The sequence below is a fragment of the Cyprinus carpio genome, chromosome A5 (assembly GCF_018340385.1).
Source record: "Cyprinus carpio isolate SPL01 chromosome A5, ASM1834038v1, whole genome shotgun sequence".
Taxonomy (NCBI): Eukaryota; Metazoa; Chordata; class Actinopteri; order Cypriniformes; family Cyprinidae; genus Cyprinus; species Cyprinus carpio.
The window spans coordinates 12,542,600-12,568,521 of record NC_056576.1 but is presented as its reverse complement, the minus strand read 5'-3'; the positions used below and the strand labels follow the sequence as shown (position 1 = coordinate 12,568,521).

The following is a 25,922-nucleotide window of genomic DNA, read 5'->3' as shown; positions in this document are numbered from 1 at the left end:
TCAGCTTGGCATCTGGAGTACATCTGACGATACAGAGAGCGTGGCAGCAGAGAGATCTGGGTGCGTCCCTTCCCCTCTTCTGAGAAGATATAAAAATGTGTAAAGAGAAAGAACTGATGTGTTTTCAGTTAAACCAGGATTATGAAGAAAACAAAAAGAAAAACAATAAGACGATGTGTATATCCACAAAATGCTTTGTCAGAAAAATGATGTATGATAGTAGGGGCTGCACGATTTGGGTGGGAAAATGTAATTGCAATTTTTCTGATACATCAAACTGATTTCAAAATTTAACCACATTTAATCTATTTAATGTGAATATTGAAGAAACATAATAGCAATTCTATTTTATAGTATTATAGTAAAATTAGAGCTTATCTTCTTATTTCTTCACCAGATCATGAGTAAAGCCTGACCGATATATCGTTTTGCCAATTTTATCGGCCAATATGAGACTGTCACAGATATATCGGTATATGTCGCCGATATGCCACTGATATGAACATTTTTTTTACAGAACATAAAATTGCAGATTAAAAAATGCTTGTAAATGGTGTAATTACATAGTTTGTCCAGCAGAGCATCCATTGTTTGCTACTGGCAACCTGGATTAAATGCTTTAAAGCTTAAAAGTGTGTGTAAAGTAAATTCTGAGAATTGTTTCTAAACACATTATAAATGTTACAAATGCATTGCGGAAACATGTTACAAAGACTGTGAACTATGTAGTACTTATTGTGGAGTAGTTAAACAGTTAAAGGGTTAGTTCAGCCACAAAAATTTAAATTATGTCATAAAGGACTCACCCCCATGTCGTTCCAAACCCGTAAGGACCTCCATTCATCTTCGGAACACAGTTTAAGATATTTTAGATTTAGAACAAAAATTACGACTTTATTCAGCATTTTCTTCTCTTCCGGGTCTGTTGTTATTGGGCGCACCAGAAAACACGTCAGCAGCGTCGTACGTCAACAGTCACAGCAGTCGCGTTCACAACAGGACCCGGAAGAGAAGACAATGCTGAATAAAGTCGTAATTTTGTTATTCTTGGAGCAAAATGTATTTTCGATGCTTCATAAATTCTAACGGACCCTCTGATGTCACATGGACTACTTTGAAGATGTTTTTATTCCCTTTCTGGACGGGGACAGTATACCGTACATACATTCTCAATGGAGGGACTGAAAGCTCTCGGACTAAATCTAAAATATCTTAAACTGTGTTCCGAAGATGAACGGAGGTCTTACGGGTTTGGAACGACATGACTGTGTTGGGTTAATGATATAATTTCTTATTTTGTTTGAAGTAGATGATTGGACATTTTATCTGTTTTTTCGTTTTAGAATTTTTTTGGTTGGGCTAAAATCATGACTCGATCACGAAACGGAGTCACTGAGCATGGCCCCTCCCCAAACACTATAAGACGTGTGTTTGACTTGAAGCAGCACTGCGCAGATCAATCGGTGTGTGACATCAAAGTACAGAGCTATAGAGAGCAGACAGCTTCTCATGCTTTCGAATCACTCTTGTGTTATACACTGATCGTTCTGCACAGCCCTCGTTCAAGTCGAGGTGCGCTCATTGTGTGACATCAATGCATTCAATCCTTCGCTGGCTGTGCTGATTTTAAATCTAGCAGTTCTTTTGTGTTTGTGACGTAAGTTCAGTGACGTAGGTAGTGACGATTCTCTCCGGACAATCCGTGATCAGGGGGAGTTTACACGTCACGTTTTGGTAACGGTACAGTTCACTTGGAACCTCAACCGAGGTGGTACTAAAAAAAGTACAAAGAACCAGGTACTGTACCCAGTGGAAAACTCTACAAAAGTGAACCATACCAAGCCGTACCATGCAGTGGAAAAGCGCCATTATATATTTAAAATATAAACCTCACTAACAGAAGGCTGCTTTCAATTTCAAATACTGACACACGCTTTGTTTGTGAAGACTGCTCGTGCATGCGGCTGTGCACGGCTCCGTGTAATGCAATTGTATCTCAAAATGGTTTTATGATGCAGAACTACTGTAAACACAGCCAGTTATGTCTTAAGGGATTTAAAACAGACTCCCCCGGGCCTCCTTCTCCCCTTCACCTAGCGATTGTAATTACATCAGCAAATTCGGCACATTAGCGATAGAAATGCAGTGCTTTCCAACTTCATTAACATTTTATGGTATTACAACTGTGAAATTACAAATAAAAAATACACATTCTGCGATATGAACTGAAATTAATTGTTGAATTTTATTAACATAAATAGTCCTCCTCCCATTTTCACCTCAAAATTCTCCCCTGATGAGCTGCCACTGGCCTAGGTCACAGGTTTTCAAGCCCTGGGACAAAATGTGATGCTTTAAGGAAAATGTATAGCCTATATAATAAAAAAAGGTGAAATATATCTGACTTAAGATAACAAATTTAAAAATGTCGGCGCTCCAAGTTCATGTAAAAAAAAAAAAAAGGATGACAACGCCATTCTTTTTGCTTTATTTTACAAGAGCAAAAATCTTCTGTTTTTATTGTGAGTGTGCACAAATGAAAGTAAACGCTTTCGCGAATTATATCTTACTCCAAAAAGTTTTTATTTATTTTTGTATTTTTTTATGTCTCAGCTGTTTTCGATCACGCTGGCGCCTGGGGCGCACATATTCTAGCAATAGTTCTAGCAATAATTTAAATAGACCGTAGTATACCGGTCCAATCTGCTGTTGAAGGCCGTATTTGCTCACGTGAAGAGGGATGATCTTTTCCGTCTATATGTGAATGCATGTAAAGTACAAGCCTAGTTTACATAATAAATAATAGTTTAACATTCAAACACATTGCGAATATGGAAACATTTGGATTTGTGCCGAATGAGACGTGAGCAATAACCTCCAAATACAGTGGCCGCAAAAAGTGGGTATGCGCCGAAAAAAAAAAAAAAACTTTTAAATAAATAAGTGTGCCGGACATCATCATGTATGGGCTTAAAATTATTAAATGTTTATTTTAAAATATATCAGACAGCCACTGTAACCCTACCATAATTATATGGTATATATATGTACACACACACACACACACACATACATATATATACAGTACAGGTCAAAAGTTTGGAAACATTCTATTTTTAATGTTGTTTGAAAAGGACTTTTTTCTTCTGCTCATACAAGCCGCATTTATTTGATCAAAAATACAGAAAAAAATGTAATATTGTGATATATTATTACCATTTTAAAATAATTGTTTTTAAATGTATTATTACTTTAAATTATCATTTATTATTTAAAAAAAAAATAACCATCGCTTTGGCGCCCCCCCATGGTACGGCGCCCCTGAATTTGGGTATGAATTGCAGTCAAAAAAAAAAAAAAATAAGTTGCCTGATCTTTTCTTACAACTTGTGACCAAGCATTCCGCACATGCAGCTGACTATAACTTTAAATAAACGAAAAAAAAAAAAAAAAATCTGTCCAGTTATGAAGTGTTTTTTTGTGTGTGCGTGTGTTGACAACTCTTTCGCGATGTCCTAACAGCCAGAATTCCCACACAACACGTCCGGGTCCACTAAAGTCCGATTCGCGAACCTAACGACTCCTTTGAGCCGATTCATTATATAATGAATGGTTAAAGCAATCGGTCTGCCCGTCAGTGTCTGAATCGGTGTATAACAAATCCTTACTTCTTAGAAGAACACACATCTGAAATGAGAAAGTAAGCGTGCTTACTCCATTTAGCAAGAGTGTTTAGTAAAATTTAGCCTTACTAATCCACAGTATGGGCCTATGACAATTGTGTAGTAAATTACCTATAAAATCATTTAGTTTAAAGTTAGACTGGAGTGAGATGAAACTAGATCAAAGCACAAAGCAAGCTGTTGCTAGCTAGCTGCTAATTTTTATTAAATTTTATATGGTAAAAAATTACATTATTACACCTTTTTAACGCTACTTTTTTATTGATATGATTATACTAAAATAATTATCAGGGTCTATCAAAAAAGGATTTTATCTTTCAAAACTATGAAAGCCAGTCGTAAGGGGAAAAATCACAGCCTTTTTGCAAAGATGGAAAGAAAGGATGACAGTGAGAGTGACAGGTAATATCTCTGTGCTGATAATTGCATAATTAGTAAATAGATAAATTGTGATACCTTTCGACATTTCAAATTATACTTTGGTATTGATGATGTTTACATGTAAAATAAGTTGTAATCGCTTTCTTTTACTATCTAGCCTGACAGTGATCGTTTTTTCATGAATAAATAGGATAAGAAAAAAGATCACAAACTGTTTCTTTGTATTTATTTTAAGTTTAACATTTATTGTCAATATTGGGCTTGCGGATCATGTGGGTACTAGGGTACTCTTTGCTGTGTGTGGATGACCATGTCAGGCAGCCACCACCGAAGACCAATTTTGACCCAGGAAAAACCCTGCGATGGAAGTGGTTCTTTGACTGTGCAGCACAGCCACACGCGCCACAGTTAGGCCTTTGTTTGGGATGATTTTATTTTAAACGCCATAATGTCAGTTGAAAACATTGCAGTTGTGTTTTAAAATACAACAGCGAGCACCACTAAACCATTTAAAGAGGCACATATCTCCATGCCAGGATAGAAAACTGTCAACAAAGTAAACTGATCTCAAACATATTGCGCGCGTCTCATCATTCATTTTATCAAATGATCTTAATCACATCTATCCATTTTATAATCCTGCTACTAACATTCTATTTAGACTAAAACCCTTTAATTCAAGTGGGAAAGGGTTTTTTTTTTGAGTGGCTTTTGCACATCCAGTCATACCGGTGACCAGTGATGGAGTACTCGAGTCCTGGACTCGGACTCGAGTCCGACTCGAGTCACTATTCTTTGGACTCGATTCCAACTCGGACTCCATTCTCTGGACTCGTGACTCGACTTGGACTCGCGGACCTGATGACTCGTACTTGGACTCGGACTCGAGGATATATAAAATCGGACTTTGAGCATTCATCACGTTTTTTTTGACTAAATATGTTATAAAAAAATTATATAAGGTGTTACACTTTTCCTGTTTCGTGCCCAAGACCGGCCCGGGATCTATTTTTTCTCCTCACAGACCTGCTACCGCTCGCGCGCGCTCTCTTTGATTGATAACACACTCACTGACGTCACTCACTTTACGCTCGTGCATTTTGTCAGATCAGATTACATGATTTTTTTTTGCCTGTTGCGATAGTCCACTGTGTCAGATGGATGACGCAATTTTGACTCTAAAATCCTGTGGTGTCGGGAACAAGAAACATGTCAGACTAACGTTACACGTTGCTTTCTGACCCAGTCGCGTGCCGACACACACACACATTCCCTTGAACACATACAAACGCACTCACGCTAAATCACTCGGTCACTCACACACAAACGCGCTCTCTCTCTCTCTCTCTCTCTCTCTCTCTCACACACACACACACACACACACACACACACACACACTGACTCTCTCTCTCTCTCTCATCTCTCTCTCTCACACACACACACACACACACACACATCACTCTCTCTCTCTCTCTCTCTCTCTCTCTCGGCATATCGTATTGATTTGTACGTTTTAAGTATCTTTAAAATAGTGTCCTGTAAAATGCACGTTTCTTTTTTTCGCTGAGTGGATTTCTGTAATACAGTGTTAAAGGATTAGTTCACACAAAAATGAAAATTTCCTAATCATTTACTCCTCCCACTCCTCCCAATGCCATCCAGGAATCCATGGCTTTTTTTTTTCTTCAGTGGAAAATAAATTTGTTTTTTTAAGGAAAACATTTCAGGATGTTTTCTTCATATAATGGACTCAATGCCCTACCAACTCAATACATTTTATCAGTTCTTTGAAGGTCCCAGAGTGGAGACATGTAGGCACTGGGAGCTCGAGACTCGACTCAGACTCGAATACGGGGACTCGAGACTCGACTCGGACTCGAACTCTGGTAATGGTGACTCGACTTGGACTCGACTCGGGACTCTTCTTTGGTGACTCGGACTTGGACCGGACTCGAACACACTGGGACTCGAGACTCGACTCGGACTCGACAAGCTGGTGACTCGACTAACACTGCCGGTGACTGCGTGCCGCTGCAATAGAACGCATTCTGCAGTATTAGGTTAACGATTAATCGATTAATTGATCGTTAATTTAAACGACGATCGATCATGGAAATGATCGAAAATTTACATCCCTAGTACTGTACTATAATATACACACAAAGAATATCAGCCGATATATTGATATTGACCTTTTGTTTTTACTCCCAAATATCGGCCCTCAGAAAACCCATATCGGTCAGGCTCTAATCATGAGCCACTTCACTCACACAGTATGTATTTTTATCTAATTAAATTGCAGCTTTTGATAATCACACAACTTGCAATATTCATTATTTATCATTCAGCCCTACATAATAGTTACAATTTAAATAGTAAGGGGCAGCTGAAACCTCTTACTTTGCCAAATCAAATTTTACTGCAAATTTTTCTCCACATCCAAGACCACAAATTTTCATAGCATAATTACTGACATCCACATAGCAGTAATTCAACACAAGTGACCAGCTAACCTGGCGTATCTAGTACTTACGCGCCCTGAGGTTGCCTTGGCATCGCTGCCCCTAGGAGTCGACTAGGCACTCCTTTATCTTCCATCATTCTGCTCGGGGGGTTGCTAATGGCAACAGAGAGTGTGAAGTTCTCCAACATGCTGCCGTCCATCTTCAGCACAGCCTGTGAGGCCTGTGCTTCATTCTCATATTCTACATACGCCAAACCCTACAGAGCACACAAACACAGTAATGTTAAGAGACGACATATTCCTTTGATTATTTGTTTAACTCTTGGACATGTATCTACAGGAATATGAATCAGTGTTTCCCATATATTGATTTATTTGTGGCAGTCTGGCACAATATCAAAACTGACCGCCACAAATATATTTTCCAGAAGGCTTTGTTGAATAAACATGAGCACTGCATGTTTCAAAGTCATAACGCGGCATGGGTGTTTTTATATGATTATATCTTTGAAGGGAACTTTCTGTCTTTAGAAATGTTTCAGTGTTATTTTAATTTTATCTTTGAGATAATGTCTGATAAAGCAGTGTTTCTGAGCGGAGCGCTGCTTCGATTACAGCAGTTACGGAGAAACCAATATTTCTGCCACTCCAAAAGTCCCTCCTGCTGTCAGAGAAATTAATTAGCATTTTCCATCAATCAGTCGTCTGCTGTTTTATATATAGCCTATATTTCCCCCAGGGGAAGTGCCGCCACACATAGTGTAAGTCTGTGGGAAACACTGTGAATATTATATTCTGAGAAAATTTGCTTAGAGATTACTATACAGGGTTTCAGGTTTTATAAAGGTAAATTTAAGACATTTATACAATATGTCAATATTGTGTCTAAATGTAATCTAGCAAACAGACAAAGACTTGTATTAGCAACACTTCAAAGTTTAAAGCTTGCAAATGAATCTCCATTACTACTTAATTCATTTGAAAAGGCTTGAATAGCTCTGTTCCCAAACACTGGAATATGTAAATAACTTTTACTGTTCCTTCTGATCACACTGCAAAAAAATATGCTGTTCTTACTTATTTGTTTGCTTCCTTATAATCTTGATTTCCAGGGCAAATATCTACAATATTCTTGAATCAAAATACATTTACTTATGTATGTAAGGGCTGTCAATCGATTACATTTTTTAATCAAATTAGTTACACGATGTGGCGATTAATTAAGCGCATATTATCGCACATCAAATCAGGATGAGAAATTACCCACAAAAGTTAATTTAATTTAAATTATATGTAATTTAATTATATTTAATTTTGTTATATGAAAAAAAGAATGAAATAGTCATTTATGTTGAGCTATCTCTTTAATTCGTTTTTAAATTAATGTTTTTTTTTTCAGATTTATTTTCATATGTAAATATTAAATCATTTTTTAAATAAATTATACTGTAAATAAGAAACTAAAAACCACCAGTAGGTGGCAGTAAATGTCTTAATGAATAAGTCTGAGTCATTTATTCACTCATTCATTTTCTTTAAATTGCTAATTCATTCAGAAATTCTGTGTTGCTAAGAGATGCACAACAGTTTTACTGTGGCTTTAAGAGGTAACATTTGCATTGGCAAAACTGAGCAAAAGCAGACAATATTGTGTCTAAAATATAAAGTTCTTATTTATTGAATTGTTGTATAAAATCAACATCACATTTGCATTTGTGCTCATGTTACATTGCAATGTTTTTTTTTTTGCAGGATACTGGATAACTGTATATTTATGTTAATGACAGAGGCCTACACACCTTGGGTTTGCCAGAACGGTTGGTGACCAGCCGGATGGCTTTCACTGTGCCGTGCTGTTTACAGAGATCCTCCAGTGTCTCTTTAGTGCATGTGTACGGCAGACCCGAGATAAAGATCTTGTGCTTCTCCATTGCTGTTTTGTACTTGAATACCTAAAACACATTATACAAATGATTAACATTTTAAAAATGATAACCAATGTACAAGAAATGTGCAAGAAATTGTGAAGAAATTGTGAACATCAGGGAACACTGAACACCCGGTCACAAATTGAGTAGTATACATTCTAAATACCTTGAAGTCAGGATTCTTATTCTTGTCCACACAAGGAGACACATACATGGGCCGCCCATCCACCTCCTTCCTGTCCAGTTTCAGTGCCTCAGGTACAGCCAGTCGGTCCTCAAACTGCACATAGCAATAGCCTCTAAACACACCGTTCATCGAAAACACTGGCCGCACCTGCTGTACAGTCCCACAACCCTGAAACAATGCTCGCAGCTTGCCCTCTGGGTCATCCAGATTAAAAGCCAAGTTACTGACAAATACACAATTTTCATCTATGCGCTGCTCCTTCGATACGTCCTGGGGTTGTTGCGGTGCTTCAGATGATCCCCGCTGGTTCTTACGGAAACCAGGTGGCTCAGTTTTACGTGGTGGAGCTCGTCGGCCGAAAAGCCCACTTTCTGTCTCCATGAGCTCCTCTGTGGCTGTGCTACCAAAGTCGTCCTCCCCTCTGAGCCTCTTGGACGGCAGCTCTGCACACATTTGATATCTCAGTACAGCTGAAATCTAAACCACACTGTTAGCTTTACAAATTTTTTTTTTTTTTTTTTTTAAATGACTGCTAATTTCTCTGGAAACTGGATATTTTTTTTAACACAATAGAATTACGCAACTTAAAAAGCTCTTCATCCATACCTGCATCCTCTCCCCATTCCTGCTCGTACTCGTCATCAGCTTTCCGTTTATCCCCCGTTCTGTTTACTTTCTGGCTCTTTTTTTGGCCTTTTTTATCTGCCTTGGCTTTCCTCCGGTGCTCGGCTTTCTCCTCCTCTTGCCTGGCTTGGAGAGCCTCTTTTTCAGCCACCTGCAGAAACAGAATTCACACTGATCGAAAAGCGCAGCAAAAGAACATGTCTACATGGCGAGCTTGCTGACAAATACATTAAACATAATACATACAGTATAACAGCTACATTATTTCTGTTATTCATAAAGGACAAACAAATTTAAATGCATGCCAAGTATTGAAGGAAAAAAAATAAAAAATAAAATAGGCTAGTTAGGACTTACTCTTGCTCTCTGCTCTTTGACTCTGTTGATTTTAGTCTCTGTTTTTTGGACTGCAGCATCCCAGTCTTCCAGAGAGCCTGTGAGAGACAACACCCACATAAACCTTAAAAAGCTGGCAACCCATATAAACAGCAATCTATATATGCATCAATTTAACTCACCCTCCACTCTTTCAAAGTTGAGCAGGACATCACAGACATGCTCAGGATAGTCTGATGTACACTGTACAGCTCTGTGGAGAGCCTTCCTGCAGTGAGAAGCATCTCCATATGACCTGATCCACAAACATATAAAAAGAGTTACAACATGCAACATTACATTACCTGGCAAGTTTTAAAGACAAAATTAAATCAAAATAACATCCACCCTAACTTATTATTAATACACATCACTCTGAAAAAAACGAAATGCTTGTTTTCATAATATTTCATGAAAATGTAATAGATTGCTCAATCCCTAAAATTGAATTGATTTTTTCTGCTGACATAACCAAGGTCTAACAAAAATTACAAAAATAATGCTGTGTCTAAAATTCAGAGACCACTAGTGAAAATGCTTAGTTTTGGCCCCCAAATGTACACTTCCCCCTCACCCTCCCTTAAATCAACAGAATATTTAATCACAGCAGAATTCAACCTGCATGAACTCCACAAGATTGCGTAAAACCTGCTGATCATGTTATCCATCATCATAATTTGAGAATGATCCAAAAATCATAAATGGAAGTGAAAACATCTCACTGGTTGCACAAACTGTTGAAAACAACTGACCTTTCCAGGTTGTAATATTCCAGCCACATGTTGGCATGTTTTGCATTTCCTTTTGTCATGATGCTGTCCCACAGTTCACGGGCCTTCTGCATGTTCTTACAGTGTAAGGCCTGTTTAAAGCAATCAAGCACAAGCAGCACTAAAACAACTACAGACAGACTGTAATCAGCATAACAACATTAGTTAATGGAGGATGGACAGATGCAACAGTATAGTGTTTCCTCACCTCTATCCTTGCCCAGATCTGCATTATTGTGCAGGACAGATCTCCACTTTCACTGAACCCTGAGAAGTGAGAAAGTAGTTACATGTGCCTTTTTACTCCAAGTGTGCTCTCTCATACCACATAAAAACAGACACGATACTTACTCTCTTCTACATCCTGTTTCAGGTAGTCAAGGGAGCGTGCAAAAGCTGCCCGCAGCTCATCCAACTCCCTGCTCCATTCTGCAATGATCAACAAATCCATCAATAATAAATCATCAAATTCACTCATCTGATATCAGCTGCCAAAACTTTGAGAACGTAAGAGCAGATCAGTAATAAGACATAAAAAAGGCATATGCTCTTACCTTTGCTGAAATCAACACGTCTCCTCAGGTAGTCCAGAAAAGATTGCCAGATTTCTACATAATCAGTCGCCTGAATGAACCCTGCGTTCAGGGCCTTTTCAAACACATCTGAGAACAAAGAAATTACAATGCTTGTTAATGTCAATTCTTGTGTGTTAAAATCACTTATTCCATTTCTGAAAAATGTTTCTGGCATTCATAAACTGATTCAATATTGCTATCAGTGTTTTCATATTTTTAAACCATTGAACTTACATGATTTCATGACTATTTATACTACATACTCACCGACCACTTTATTAGGTACACTTGTTCAACCGCTTGTTAAGGCAAATATCTAATCAGCCAATCAAGAGGCAGCATGTCCATACCTTTATGACCACACTGTACCCATCTTATGATGGCTACTTCCAGGATAACGCACAAATAGGGTTGGGAATCATTAGAAATTTTCCGGTTCCGATTCCGGTTCCACCTGACGGTTCCGGTTCCGATTCCGGTTCCATTAAAATCATTAAACATCTATTAAAAAAATTGTGGTAAGGAAAAATGCACAATACTCAACTACTCAATGCTCAATACTGTTTATTACTTACTGTGAACTTAATTTAAAGTTTGGAAATGTCAAAATGTAACATATATTACAGTATACGGATCTTCATAAATAGGGTTGGGTATTGTTAGTATTTTTAGGGTACTGTCCGGTTCTGGTTCCATTTTTATTATGTTTTTTTATTTTTTTTACTTTTTTGAATTTATTGTTTGTGGTGTTTATGTAATGTTGGTTATTTCTAGTCCATCAATCAGCATGTGCTTCAAAGTTGATGTTTTTTACACTATCAATAACATTTTGCTTTTCAAGCAGGCATAAGCTGGTTGGCCAAATAGTCCCTTGAGGGCTAATACTCTTGTTTATTTCCCTAAATTAATGAAATATGAACTGTTAGCTGTTATACTTATATAACCATGTACACACACTCTCCATTAAGCTCCTATTTTACAAATAATAATAATGCAGTCAGGAGATGGTGTGATGCAATAAGTGGTTTCCACATTTTTATACATTTAAAATGCATGAAAATAAATATTTTCTATCACTTTGTTTATCACTCTTGAAATGACCTGTACACTAAATAATCTAACCCTCATACTTGCATAACAATAGCAGTCTATTTATTTAGTGGTCCAAGTTGAAGTCAGTATGTATATTAATGACAATATGGGACAAATATAATTTAGTGGCGGCAGGTGCTGCGAGCTGACGGTACATGTACAGTCTGATAAAAGGATGTGCACAGTTATCAAAGGCGCGAGTGCGCGTACAGTCGATGGAAACAATGTGTTCAGTAGTTAAAGATGCGACGCAGCGTGTCTGTGGAATGCGCATCATTGGAATCAATGTGCTCAGTAAGCAAAGAGGCAGGGCGGCATTTCTGTTATTTGGTTTATGACATCCTTTATGGGAAACGCCGAATCGTCAGAACACCGGTGCAAGGCTGCTCACAGCACTTGGTCACGTGTCGCACCAGAACCGTTTTTGGAACCGAAACTTAGAAATTGCTCACGGTACTGCTTCTTTTCAATGAACAGAACCGGTTCTGAATAAGAATCATATGCTTCCCAACCCTATCACAAAGCTCAAATCATCTCAAACTGGTTTCTTGAAAATGACAGTGGGTTCACTATGCTCAAGTGGCCTCCACAGTGACCAGTTCTCAATCTAATAGAGCACTTTGGGATGTGGTGGAACGGTAGATTTGCATCATGGATGTGCAGCTGACAAATCTGTAGCAAATGCGTGATGCTATTAGGTCAACATGGACCAAAATCTCTGAGGAATGTTTCCAGGAAACTTGAGTGTCTGCCACAAGAAATTAAGGCAGTTCAACTCGGTACTAGCAAGATATTGCAAATAAAGAGGCCAGTGAGTGTAGGACTTTCAAAGACTTCACAAAAAATGTCAAACCAATATTGTGATTAGCATAACTAGAATAAGATTTTCTTTTTTAATTCCCTGATATTTCCTTTTTTTTTTTTGGAGTACCTGTCACAGTCTGATGATCAGCCCCATGCCTCTCTAGAGCCAAAAGATAGCTCTTCCACAGGCCCATGGTCCAGGGACAGTTCCTGACGGCTCGCTCATGAGCAGATAACACTAGGTCTTTAATTTTCAACTGACGATCCTGAGGTAGAACAGAAAGAAAAAAAAATTTAAGTCACATAATCATTTGTGCATTTTTTTAGCAGTCCAAGTACATGAGTAAACAAGCCAACATCCACTAAAACAAACATTACATTTAATCACCTAAACATTCTGACTGTGGAATACAACTAGAACATTTCTAATTTGACATAAAAAATAGGGAAAGGTCCTGACATCCTGTTCAAAACCTGGCTTGAAAAGGTCAGAACATCAGAAATATGGAATACGTTTCAGACAGATGCAGAGGAAATGAGAATAATTATACTATGTTGTTCTAGAAACATGTCTGCACCCTCAGGTTTTCAACTTTACAGCATGTAAATGTTATTTGAAGGATTAACTGGGGAAGGAAATCATTATCTTGATTAAACCAAACAGCTGATTGGAGAGAGATCGCCACAACTCTTCTTGCTTGTTTACCTACTAAAGGACTTTTCACATAAAATGCAAAAATAGCAGATGGCCCACTTACAGAAAAATGTAAACAAATATACATCTGGATGAATCACAAGCAAATTCATACCGGGTACAACCAAAGCGAGTAAAACAGATTATATAATTTCATGATAATAAATAGCAGCATTAATATCTTTTCAGACACCTTTTCATACCAACAATACTGATGTGGAATGCACATGCAGATATACATATATATGCATTTCATACATATAAAAGAGCAACTTTTTGATGAAAGCTGAATACTCTTTCCCAGTTTGAAGAAATCCATAGGAATACATTTCTATTCAGTCTTGCATAAACAGGCCTTGGGAAATACAGAAGCTTAAGGTCATAAGCCATTTTACAGTCTTTTCGCCTTCTGCACCAAAGCCACTGAACATGCTTCAGAAAGCGCAGGTGTGATTTTTCGATGAGTAGTCTGAAATGATTATAATCCCCCACCCAATCTAGCGCTGCTGTTCTGCTGTCAACCCATTTACAAGCACCTCTTTTGCTCAAAGATTACATGTAACATCAAGCTAAAGGAGACACTGAGTAGGGAATCACTCCTTCATTGTAAGAAAAATGTAATCTACAGCCAAGATAAATCTGTCCGTGGGAAATTGCCTTACATCAATAATCATTCAGGAAAATGTAATATTGCCTCTATAAATGGGAGAGATGCATAAAATCTCTGCTTTGCACAATTTATGCCAACTCAACATCTGCTCACTGCTCTGCAAAATGACTTCATCAAAGACTGAATGATGATATCTGCTTAAGTATGAATCATGGCTGCATCGTTCTTTAAAGCATACCAAGTTTGTTAGTAGGAATGAACATTTGGAGTGCTAAAGTATGACAGATAAAACTAGCCAAATACTTTAGCTGAATGGGTGATGGATCGATGTTAGTTAATAGAATAAAATGTTCATTCTTTTCTATGGAAACTGATCCAACACTCGATCCTAAAGTGGTGCAGGTCATCAGTTACATAGGAGGCTTTAGATACAATACAGCACTTTGCAAAACCAAGTAATAACCCCCTATATCCATTAGGCAAAGCAGCTCCGTGACTCACAGTGTGAGGTGCATATAATTTAGTTAAGCATCTCAATTTAATCACCTAAGAGACTACAAGGATGAAGGCTCGATTTATTTATTTCACACATCCATAGCTGCCAGGAATTCAACTGCCCGAATGGGCTCCACCAACACACTTCAGCCGTAGCCCTTAATGCAGAAGTTCATTAAGTTCAGTCATTGAATCAGAAAGCACAAATGGATTGCAGCTTTGGCTGCTAATATGTGGAGGTGTCATTCTCTCCACATCTCATTCTCATTTTTCTCTCCCTACGCACCTCCCACCATCTCTCTTTCTGCCTCGTTAACTCGCCGTTTTCCTCCCTCTCCCTCCCTCCATCTGGTGAGGTGCTGGCTCTTCTAATATGTTCTCAGCTGCAAGTACACTGCTGCGCATTTGTGGCTTGTGCATCTCATTACCATCCCATTAAAGCAATTAATATGTTTCTGAATAAATGGAGGGAGGTGTGGGATTGGCACATGTGTGGATCATTCAGTTTGTGAGCTGTGAACAGTGCTGTTTGGTGAAAGCAGACATGTGCTTACGCAAATCGCTCACCAGATATGTGGTGTATTTGATCCACAGGTCCGGCACAAGGCAATTCTCCGCCAGCGCCCGCTCAAATATGATCTGAACACGAGCCGGATCTCCTTCCTTCATTTCAAAATCTATGTAGGCTTGATACTCTGCCAGCTTTGGAGGTTCAGAGACCAGCTAGAAATGAAAAAAGAACAGCGTTAGAAAGCTCAAATGAGAAACAACATCTTTTGTACATAACAGGAAAAAAAAGTCATACAGAAAAATTACATCTGTTCTAATGAAAAGAGTGCAAGAGCATTTATTATTGTAGAGTTTAGTGACTGGGTAATTTAAGTGCCACATGGGCAACACTGCTGAACTAACAACAGCCACATCTTTCACAATTACATTGTAATTTAATGCACTATTAAAAATCACTTCTCTTTTGGGAACATGTCAGAGGCTTCACTTTCTATAGCAACCAAGTCAGGTTGAATTTGTTCTCTGGTTTCAGTTCTTCCTGTGATTTGAGTGAATTATTAGTTTAATATGAAAATCTACAGCTTAAATAACAGAATCTAAGTGTTCATTGTACATATTAATTTCTGGGAACTGCTTCACTGCCACACAAACAGGGTCACTGATTAGTTTACATATTTGTCAGGCTGAAGTCTATAAGCTTGACTACAAGCTTTAAAGTCAACATTCACTACCAATACCCATTTTGTTTCTCTAATGTGCTGAATGTCCAAGAAAAACAGGATATTCTAAGAGGGGAAAAAAGGTAGACCAGTTGATTTTGCCCATCAGGAATCAATTTAATAGTGAAAAGTGTGCGGATTTTGCAGTCAACTGTGAAGGATTTCCGCCAACACCAAATGGTCAAGCAGCCTTAGCGATGTCAGCCAAAAAGGAAGTTGTTTCAGAGATGGTTCAAGTCTTTAATGTTTGATGAAAGACCAAGAAGAAAATGAAGAAATAAGGAAACAAAAAAAAGACCAAAAATGTGTAATAAAGTAAATAATGGGATTAAATGAATTTAGATTTCACTGACATTTTTTACTTCTCCTGAATAGGTGCTGATGAGCATATGCTTATGTACAAAGAGCTTTCATTGCCACAGATGTTTTATTTATTATACTTGTGTAGACTGATTTTGGCTTCAAGCAGGCTACTGCTATAAAATATTTTAAAATCTCAATCACCATCTTTACCACCACAGCTGTTGAAAGACATAATTTCACATTAAATTATAACAGAAACCTCAAATCAGAAACCCAAATGATCTGTACAGCAGTGAGACAAGTGTGCAGTTACCAAAGCCTCCTCGAAAGGTTTGCCTTTCTCCAACTGTTGAAGGGCACGTCTGTACTGGCGTGTGACCATCTCCGGTACGCCATCGTCAGCCCAATCAGAGTATTCCGCATATGTTCCCTCCATATCTACAGAACACAATATCAACACACAAGAAAAAAAAAATCAGAAAGCAAGATTTCTGAAAGCAATCTTACAATATTTTCTGTGTTGCAGGGACATACAGTGTTTGTTCTGTTTCAAAGATGCGTTGAAAAAAAAAAAAATAACAGTATTTCCGTTACTACTGCATTTCTCACCTATGTCATCACTACAAGGTAACTTTCTGACAAAGAAAAAAGGCTATATAAACATGAGCCGTGCTGTACGAAAGCCTAATCTGTGATCTGGCTCTCATAGCTGAGAGGAATGTGATCAGACTAAGCGTTCTCCTCTGCATCTCCGGTGCCAAAAGCAGACGGCAAGAGAGAAGCTGAAAGAAAAAAAACACTGCTCACAAAACCAGACCATCTGGCTATCTGCAGGCTGCTCCTGGCTCTTCTGTCCCCAGCCTGTGTTACATTGTCTGGCAGTGCTGGTGTCTACCTGACAGGAACTATATTACTTGGCTTTCAGAGTTGCACATGACAGGAAACCACATGCAACGATCAATTTTATTTGTAATTTAAGTCTTAATCAACCCTATATGACCAGATTTCAGTTCGGTCTAGGCATGTTTTTCTCAGTTTATTTTATTTCTGCCAAATTGCGCAATCTCACAGTCATATTCTAAATTCTTTGGGCATCAGTTCTGCTGACCCTTTTTGTCGGTGGACAAGTTTTTCCGATTATTTATTCCAACACAGGAAAAAGAAAAGAAAGAATGGGAAGGTGGAGGACTGAAGGAGCAAAACGAGAGAAACAGAACGGATCTCACCCATCAGAGGTACTGCTAGCTGCCGCCTGAAGAGCGTGTGTATGCGTTCGAGCTGGGCGTTCAACAACTCTTGCTGCTCCTGTGATGGAGCGCTGCCAGGAGGAGGCTAGAAAATAGAGAGAAGGGGTTAAAACACTTATACAAGACAAAAAAAAACAATGCAATCATTTAAGAGATTTATTTAACATCCAAAGTCGTTCTTCTCATTACTATTCATGTGATATTTAAGTATTTCAGTTTGGCTATTTTTATTGCAATTTAATGCCATGCTGATATTCTGTAATAAATCTGAGTAGGAACCCAGAGTAAATACCTGTACTGTGGACAGAATAACAATCTCAAACTCCCTGTAGGCTTCCCAGATTGAAGCTCCTTTAGTCATGTGTAAACCCACTGCAGTCAGCGCCCTCTCAAAGATGGAGCGCACCCGCTCAATGCCTCCCTGGGCTCCCATTCCCCCGATGGAGTACTGTACGTATTCCAGCCAGATCTCTGGACCTGTGGATGGGTTTACCAGTATATTTTTTAATATCCCAGCACAGGATTACCTCAAAACAATCCATTTTACAATTAAGCAGCAATTACATGTTATTTATCAGATTATTGATGGTAACAGATGTAGTATTTAAGTACTTTATTTATGTATTTATTTATGTTTTATGTTTTAATGCCATATCAGCAACAATGGATATATTCATGGCAACATTAACAATATCATTTCAATACATCATTATACAACAATAATATAACTTTTTCTTAAGAAACAATCATAATACAAAAAATAAACAAGAAACAACAATAGTACTGATAAAAATCATATACAATTTTTCAGTTTAATCAGTGATAAAAATTCTACAATTCTTCCAGGAGAGACTTTTTAAAAAAAAATGTCTTTTAACAGATATATACACTCACTGGCCACTTTATTAGGTACATCTTGCTAGTACCGGGTTGGACCCCCTTTTGCCTTCAGAACTGCCTTAATTCTTGTGGCATAGATTCAACAAGGTGTTGGAAACACTCCTCAGAGATTTTGCTCCATATTGACATGCAGTTGGTGCAAATTTGTCGGCTGCACATCCATGATGCGAATCTCCCTTTCCACCACATCCCAAAGTGCTCTATTGGATTAAGATCTGGTGACTGTGGAGGCCATTTGAGTAAAGTGAACTCATTGTCATGTTCAAGAAACCAGTCTGAGATGATCTGAGCTTTGTGACATGGTGCATTATCCTGCTGGAAGTAGCCATCAGAAGATGGGTACACTGTAGTCATAAAGGGATGGACATGGTCAGCAACAACACTCAGGTAGGCTGGGGCATTTAAACGATGCTCAATTGGTACTAAGGGGCCCAAAGTGTGCCAGGAAAATATCCCCCACACCATTACACCACCACCACCAGCCTGAACCGTTGAGACAAGGCAGGATGGATCCATGCTTTCATGTTCTTTACGCCAAATTTGGACCCTACCATCTGAATGTCGCAGCAGAAATTGAGACTCATCAGACCAGGCAACGTTTTTCCAATCTTCTATTTTCCAATTTTGTTGAGCCTGTGTGAATTGTAGCCTCCGTTTCCTGTTCTTAGCTGACAGGAGCAGCACCCAGTGTGGTCTTCTGCTGCTGTAGCCTATCTGCTTCAGGGTTCGACGTGTTGTGCGTTCAGAGATGGTATTCTGCATACCTTGGTTGTAACGAGTGGTTATTTGAGTTACTGTTGCCTTTCTATCATCTCTAAAAATCTGCCCATACTCCTCTGACCTCTGACATCAACGAGGCATTTTCATTCACACAACTGCCACTCACTGGATATTTTCTCTTTTTTGGACCATTCTCTGTAAACCCTAGAGATGGCTGTGCGTGAAAATCCCAGAAGATCAGCAGTTTTTGAAATACTCAGACCAGCCCGTCTGGCACCAACAAACATTCCACGTTCAAAGTCATTTAAATCCCCTTTCTTCCCCATTCTGATGCTCGGTTTGAACTTCAGCAAGTCGTCTTCACCACATCTAGATGCCTTAATGCACTGAGTTGCTGCCATGTGATTGGCTGATTAGCAATTTGTGTTACCAAAGAATTGAACAGGTGTACCTAATAAAGTGGCCGGTGAGTGTGTATGTATGTATGTATGTGTGTGTGTATATAAATAAATTTTTAACAAAAACAAATAAATGTGTGTGTGTGTATATATATATATATATATATATATATATATATATATATATAAATAATAAAACAGCATTTTACAGTTAGCGCAAACATTTGATCTATTATTACATTTAGAAAACAATACAAAATTTGACCAAATCTAAGTTTCAAAGAACCGAAAAATAGGAATACATTTAAGTCACACTTACAGACATAATCCTTGACAGCCCTCTCGAACAGCTCATAGACTTTCTCACGGTCTGATTCGTCTTCTGTCAGGCGAATTTCATCCTTGAGCCAGTCCAGCCAAATCTCTGTTCCACCAAACAAATCAGTCAAACAGAGACACACAATACCCATATCACCACATCATAAAATCTCAGCACTCCTTTAGATATTAAATACATACACATTATCACAGTCCTGCGCTATATAAAGAACTCTCATTATCATGTCCAGTAAATTCATTAGAATCATTATGACAATTCAAATTTTCCTGTAGGGGTGCTGCAAAAAGTCCTACTCCTGGAGATCAACTTTCCTGGAGAGTGATGGGTACTCAAACCTCAAGAACTAATCAAAAAATAGCCTGGACTTTAAAAGCACTTAATGTTCTTTTACATTAAATAATATGCACCACACTCTGTTGCAATATCTGAGAAAATCCGGCTAATGCACAAAGAGAGCAAAGAACAGAAGAGCGAAACAAAATAAGGATGTCCCACCTTCAGTGAGAGGAAAGAGTTCGCTCATCTTCTGCCTGGCCTTGCGCAGTCTGTGAAGCTTCCCTTCTTGCCGCAGGAGTTTGATTAGGTCAACATGGCAGTTGTAGTCAAACGCGTTGATTGACAACTGTAGAAATGCACATGGGGTGTTGACATTAGCTTTATCATGTTCACTTTGTATTCACAAAATATTACAACTGAATTGATTCAAGTATCTCGTAGAAGTTTAAACATCTAAAGTTTAACATCTGGAAACATGCTAAACTCATTCAGCATCAATACGTCAATGTGAGATTACACTTTTTAAAGAAAGATCTAAATCATGGACCATACAAGCAAAATATCACATGACTGCAATGCTTCTGGAAGTATGCAAGGTATGAACTAAATCCTTATAAACTACATTACTCCATTAATTCAAATTCTTTCCAAACATTTAATAACAGCCTATACATTTGGATGGGAGGGTGGCTTCATCTGGACAAGGCGGGCATTCACTGTAGTCTAGTAAGAGTGGGAGACACTGGAACAGCGCCAGTTCCCACAGAGAGAGAAACTGTGTGGGACCTAAAAACATCGGAATGAATCCGATAATGCCTATCAATGTTACTTCTTGTAATTGGTCCACTCCATTTTGCAGGTAACAAGTGAAACTTTAATCTCTGCTTTCTTATGTATTGCAACTGAACACAAACTGGCGGATGGTTTAGAGATCGGACACAGTTGACATTACAGCTGCTTCATGACTGTGGTTGTACAGAAAACATCAGTGACTTTAGTTGTCAGGAATTCTCTGAACTGAACAATACAATGCATGCAAAGCCACAGAGACTGAACCAAACCTGTGCATTAATCATGGAGAATCACAGATAAAGCTGTCACTCTTGCTGGAATAAAACATCTTAAACCATTCCAAGCTGTTTTTTTTTAATCTCCTAGCTTGGTCAGTTGCATCATTGCGGCATTAATAAAGACCCTTTTTAAAAGTTGCATCATTGCGGCATTAATAAAGAATTAATGTCCAATTAAAGTCCAAGTTTTAAATGCTGGCTGGGAAACTAACTGAAGACTGGCTTATACAACTTTTATATCTACCTTAAAGGGATAGTTCACCCAAAAATGAAAATTTGATGTTTATCTGCTTACCCCCAGGCAGTGTTAGGCAGTAATGCATTACTTAGTAACACATTACTGTACTTTGATTACTTTTTTTAGTAACAGAGTAATTTAAAGCGTTATAATTTTCAAAATAGTTATTAGAGTACAGTTACAAGCCGAGGTCTCTATACGTTACTGCTGCATTACATTGCTGACAGGATGCAGTGTTTTATAATCTAGAGATTGTAAAAAGGATGTAGCGCACTGTCGAGTCAAGTGCCAGTGGATTAGAGACCTGCTCCCGCAAGACCCGACGCAACAGAGTGCGGCGCAGGACAAGATGCTTCTGCGAGCGGGTAGATACTCGTGTACGGAATGCGAGAGAATAAAATGATGCTCAGGACTCCCGCAAAATAGAAATATCTAAACATAAAATATCTAAAACTAATAAACTGTTCTTCATCTATTGCACAAAAGCAATATGAACTAATATAAAATATAAACGATTAACAGGTGAAAGCATATGCAGAGAGTTAGGCTATAATATGTGTTTGCAGCGTTGAGGAATGCAGTGCTGAAATTTGCTTATTCATATAGTAATACTAGAATATTTGATATTATGAAAGATTCATTATGCAAAAATTTATTGTGTTATAACAGAGATTTGTGAGATTGCGATGAACTGAGATGTCTTTTAGACATTATAAATGCAGTGCTCTTTGCTGGCATTCTGCCATGCCAAACCATGCACGCAGCAGCCGCTTGCTTTAGTTAAAAATAACATTGCTCTGTTAATGTTGATGCTGTAATAACAAATATTTACCAGGAGTGTGTATGCTGGGATTTCATAAATTTCATAGAGAAAAAAGTAACTTAACTAGTAATGTAACTAATTACTTTTGAAATAAAGTAATCAGAACAGTAACGTGATTACTTTTAAAAGGAATAATCAGTAATCAATAATTTAATTACATTTTCAGAGTAACTTGCCCAACACTGCCCCCAGGGCATCCAAGATGTAGGTGACTTTGTTTCTTCAGTAGAACACAAACAAAGATTTTAACACAAACCATTGCAGTCTTTCAGTCATATAATGTAAGTGGATGGGAATCATGGCTTTGAGAGTCATAAAACCAAATTAAAACCTGCGGCTCATGATGACACATTTATGTGTAAAAACACAGAACGATCAGTCTGTGCAAGAAACTGAACAGTATTTACATTATTTTTTACCTCTGATTAACGCAATGTCCGAACTGTTCTGAGTAATGCACTTTACACAGCAATGCACTTATAAGTCTGCAATCCGCTGTAAAGCAAGAAGAAGAAGACGACGCATCATGCGCCTGCTGTTGAGAACGCGTTCAGGACAGTTCAAACAGTTCGGACATTGCGTGAATCAGAGGTAAAATAAAAACGATATAAATACTATTCAGTTTCTTACACAGACTAATCGTTTTGTGTCTTTACACATAAATGTATCGTCACGAGCCGCAGGGTTTAATTTGGTTTTGTTTGTGTATGTTTTTTTGACTCTCAAACCGTGATTCCCATTCATTTCCATTATATGACTGACAGACTGAAATGGTTTGTTAAAAATCTTCGTTTGTGTTCTACTGAAGAAACAAAGTCACCTACATCTTGGATGCCCTGGGGGTAAGCAGATAAACATCACATTTCCATTTCTGGGTGAATTATCATTTAATGCATTTGCAAGAATACTTTCATCCAAAGGGACTTACACTGCATTCAGGGCATACATTTTATCAGTTCATGCTTTCCCTGAAAATCGAACCCATAACCTTGGTTTTCCGAGCTAGACCATCTTAACAGGACTGTTCACCCAAAAATTCAAATTGTGTTATCACTTACTGATCCTGACATTATTCCAAACCTATGTGAGTTTCTTTCTTCTTTTAAACATAGAAGATATTTTATAGAATGCTGGTAACAGTTGACGGTAGTCATTGAATGGCTAGTAACAGTAGCCATTGACTTCCATAGTAATTTTTAATACTATGGACATTAATGGCTACCAATAACTGGTTAACAGAAGAGATAAACTCATACAGGTTTGAAACAATTTGAGGGTGAGCAAATGATGACGAAAATTTTCATTTTGGGTGAACTATCCATTTAAACCAGCTATGACAAGATTAAACCTTTTGATTGTTTTTTTTTTTTTTTTTTTGTAGCTGGAATAGATGCTTCATTGCATTCTTTCAAGTAAGAAAACTTATGCTCTCATAATCTTAGTACAAAAAGAAACATGCAGTACTAAAAATTTATAAAGTCCCTTTATTGTGCCACATTGGCGTTTTCATCTACTACTGTATACAGTTTGTCAAAACATAAACAGCATCCACTCCAAAACAGAAGGCCAAACCCTAAGAGCCCAGAGCAATGTAAGGAGTCCCAGAACAAGCACGTGTCCATCTTCAACCCCTGAAAGCCTCCTGCCACTGCATGTGGTCTGTAACCTAAAACTAATGTGTTATAAACATGATTCAAATCTAGAGACATCACAGGAACTAACAGGTTAGTATTGACAACTCTGCTGCTTAGCTGCTCCACATGAGCTCCATGGCGTCAGCACGCGTCATCAAAACACTCCAACACCAAACTTTATTATTGTAGAATTCACATAAATTCTTTAGACGTGCAAGGTCACAGAGCTCCATAAACACAGCTGGGACTGCAATTAGGTGGAAAACATAAGTAAAAAGGCGAAATGAAAGGGCAGTTACTTTCAGGGTTAAATATCAAGACGCATGTCTTCGCTAGCTCGCTTAAGCCTTTGCTAGCCACATTCCCCAGGAACACAGTTATGCATTTCTAAATTTTATCACCCCTCACCGTGTATTTGGGCTCTGCCAAATATATAAAGAGAAATTTGCCTGCAGAGTCATTCGTGCGGTGTTTTGAGAGCTGCGTATGTGAGGACAGTCGTTAGCCTCATTCATTCCTCACCTGTTCCTCCAGCCTCTGGATCTCCGCTTCATTCTCCAGTTCGTCCTCAGACGTATCCTCTTCGTCTTCCTCCTCGGAATGCTCGACTCCCATCCCTTCTTCTTCCTCCTCCTCTGACTCCATCTCTCGCTCCATGCCCTCAGCCTCCTCTTCAATATCTGGCAACAACGTCTGTTCTTCGTTACCCGTCGCCGCCATGTTGACTACTATCTGCCTGGAAACAGGGGCAGGGCTCGCGCACACACAACACACGAGCTCGCGCGAAAAACAGGAGGACTAGTGCAAACCAGAAGGCGGGGCTCGCGAAAAAAATAAAAAAAACCCGGGGGCGCGTCCCAACTACAAGCATTGGCTGCTGTCTGTTTAGCATTTTTGCTTGTGGTCTCTTCCAGAGAAATTTTCTGTGGTGGTCTGGAAATCTCTCATTCTAGTCTGTCAATATCTGCATTATAATGTTCAACGCTTTTGTCCAAAGCAGCAGTAATAACATATAAACAGTGGCATTCCGAAATATACATATATAATATACTGTGCATTATAGATGTCAAATATTTAATATTACTCAGTGTTTGGGAGTAACTAGTTGCATGTAACGGAATTACGTAATTTAATTACAAAATTAATTAAATCTAATACAGTTACTGAGGAAAAATGTGTAATTAAATCAGTTAATTATATAAATGTTAACGATAACAAAGAGGATTACATGTGAATATTGGCACACACATACAGATATGATTGATTTCTTTCCCAAATTACACTGACTGCTTTAAATATGAGACACCAATGTTTCAGGAGTTTAGGACACAGAATAGGACACATGCTTATTTGAAAACTGTTTTATTTCCTATTTGGGTTTGTATATACAGGTGCATCTCAATAAATTAGAATGTCGTGTATTAAATAAATTCAATGCATGCAGACTGAAGTAGTTTAAGTCTTATGTTCTTTTAATTGTGATGATTTTGGCTCACATTTAACAAAAACCCACAAATTTGAATACTTCATAAGACCAATAAAAAAAACATTTTTAGTGAATGGTTGGCCTTCTGGAAAGTATGTTCATTTACTGTACATGTACTCAGTATTTGGTAGTGGCTCCTTTTGCTTTAATTACTGGAGGTGGTATGGAAGCCTAGGTTTCTTTGACAGTGGCCTTCAGCTCATCTGCATTTTTTTGGTCTCTTGTTTCTCATTTTCCTCTTGACAATACTCCATAGATTCTCTATGGGGTTCAGGTCTGGTGAGTTTGCTGGCCAGTCAAGCACACCAACAGCATGGTCATTTAACCAACTTTTGGTGCTTTTGGCAGTGTGGGCAGGCGCCAAATCCTGCTGGAAAATGAAATCAGCATCTTCAAAAAGCTGGTCAGCAGAAAGAAGCATGAAGTGCTCCAAAATTTCTTGGTAAACAGCTGCAGTGACTTTGGTTTTCAAAAAACTCAATGGACCAACACCAGCAGATGGCATTGCACCCCAAAATCATCACAGACTTTGCAAACTTAACACTGGACTTCAAGCAGCTTGGGCTATGAGCTTCT

General features: G+C 38.3%; 1 protein-coding gene across 1 annotated transcript; it reads right to left on the bottom strand.

Moving 5' to 3' along the window:
• LOC109090336 (squamous cell carcinoma antigen recognized by T-cells 3) lies at positions 1-24,668 on the bottom strand. Its single transcript, XM_019104145.2, has 19 exons — positions 24,383-24,668; positions 20,315-20,441; positions 19,799-19,903; positions 17,754-17,938; positions 17,441-17,546; positions 16,528-16,652; positions 15,250-15,405; positions 13,011-13,149; positions 10,967-11,074; positions 10,764-10,841; positions 10,621-10,679; positions 10,395-10,504; positions 9,786-9,898; positions 9,625-9,701; positions 9,250-9,418; positions 8,623-9,086; positions 8,328-8,480; positions 6,598-6,785; positions 1-79 (listed from the first exon to the last, which is right to left on the bottom strand). Exons 1-19 carry the CDS (start codon positions 24,578-24,580, stop codon positions 1-3), a joined length of 2,739 nt encoding a protein of 912 aa, XP_018959690.2. The 5' UTR covers positions 24,581-24,668.
• Positions 24,669-25,922: the final 1,254 nt, after the last annotated feature.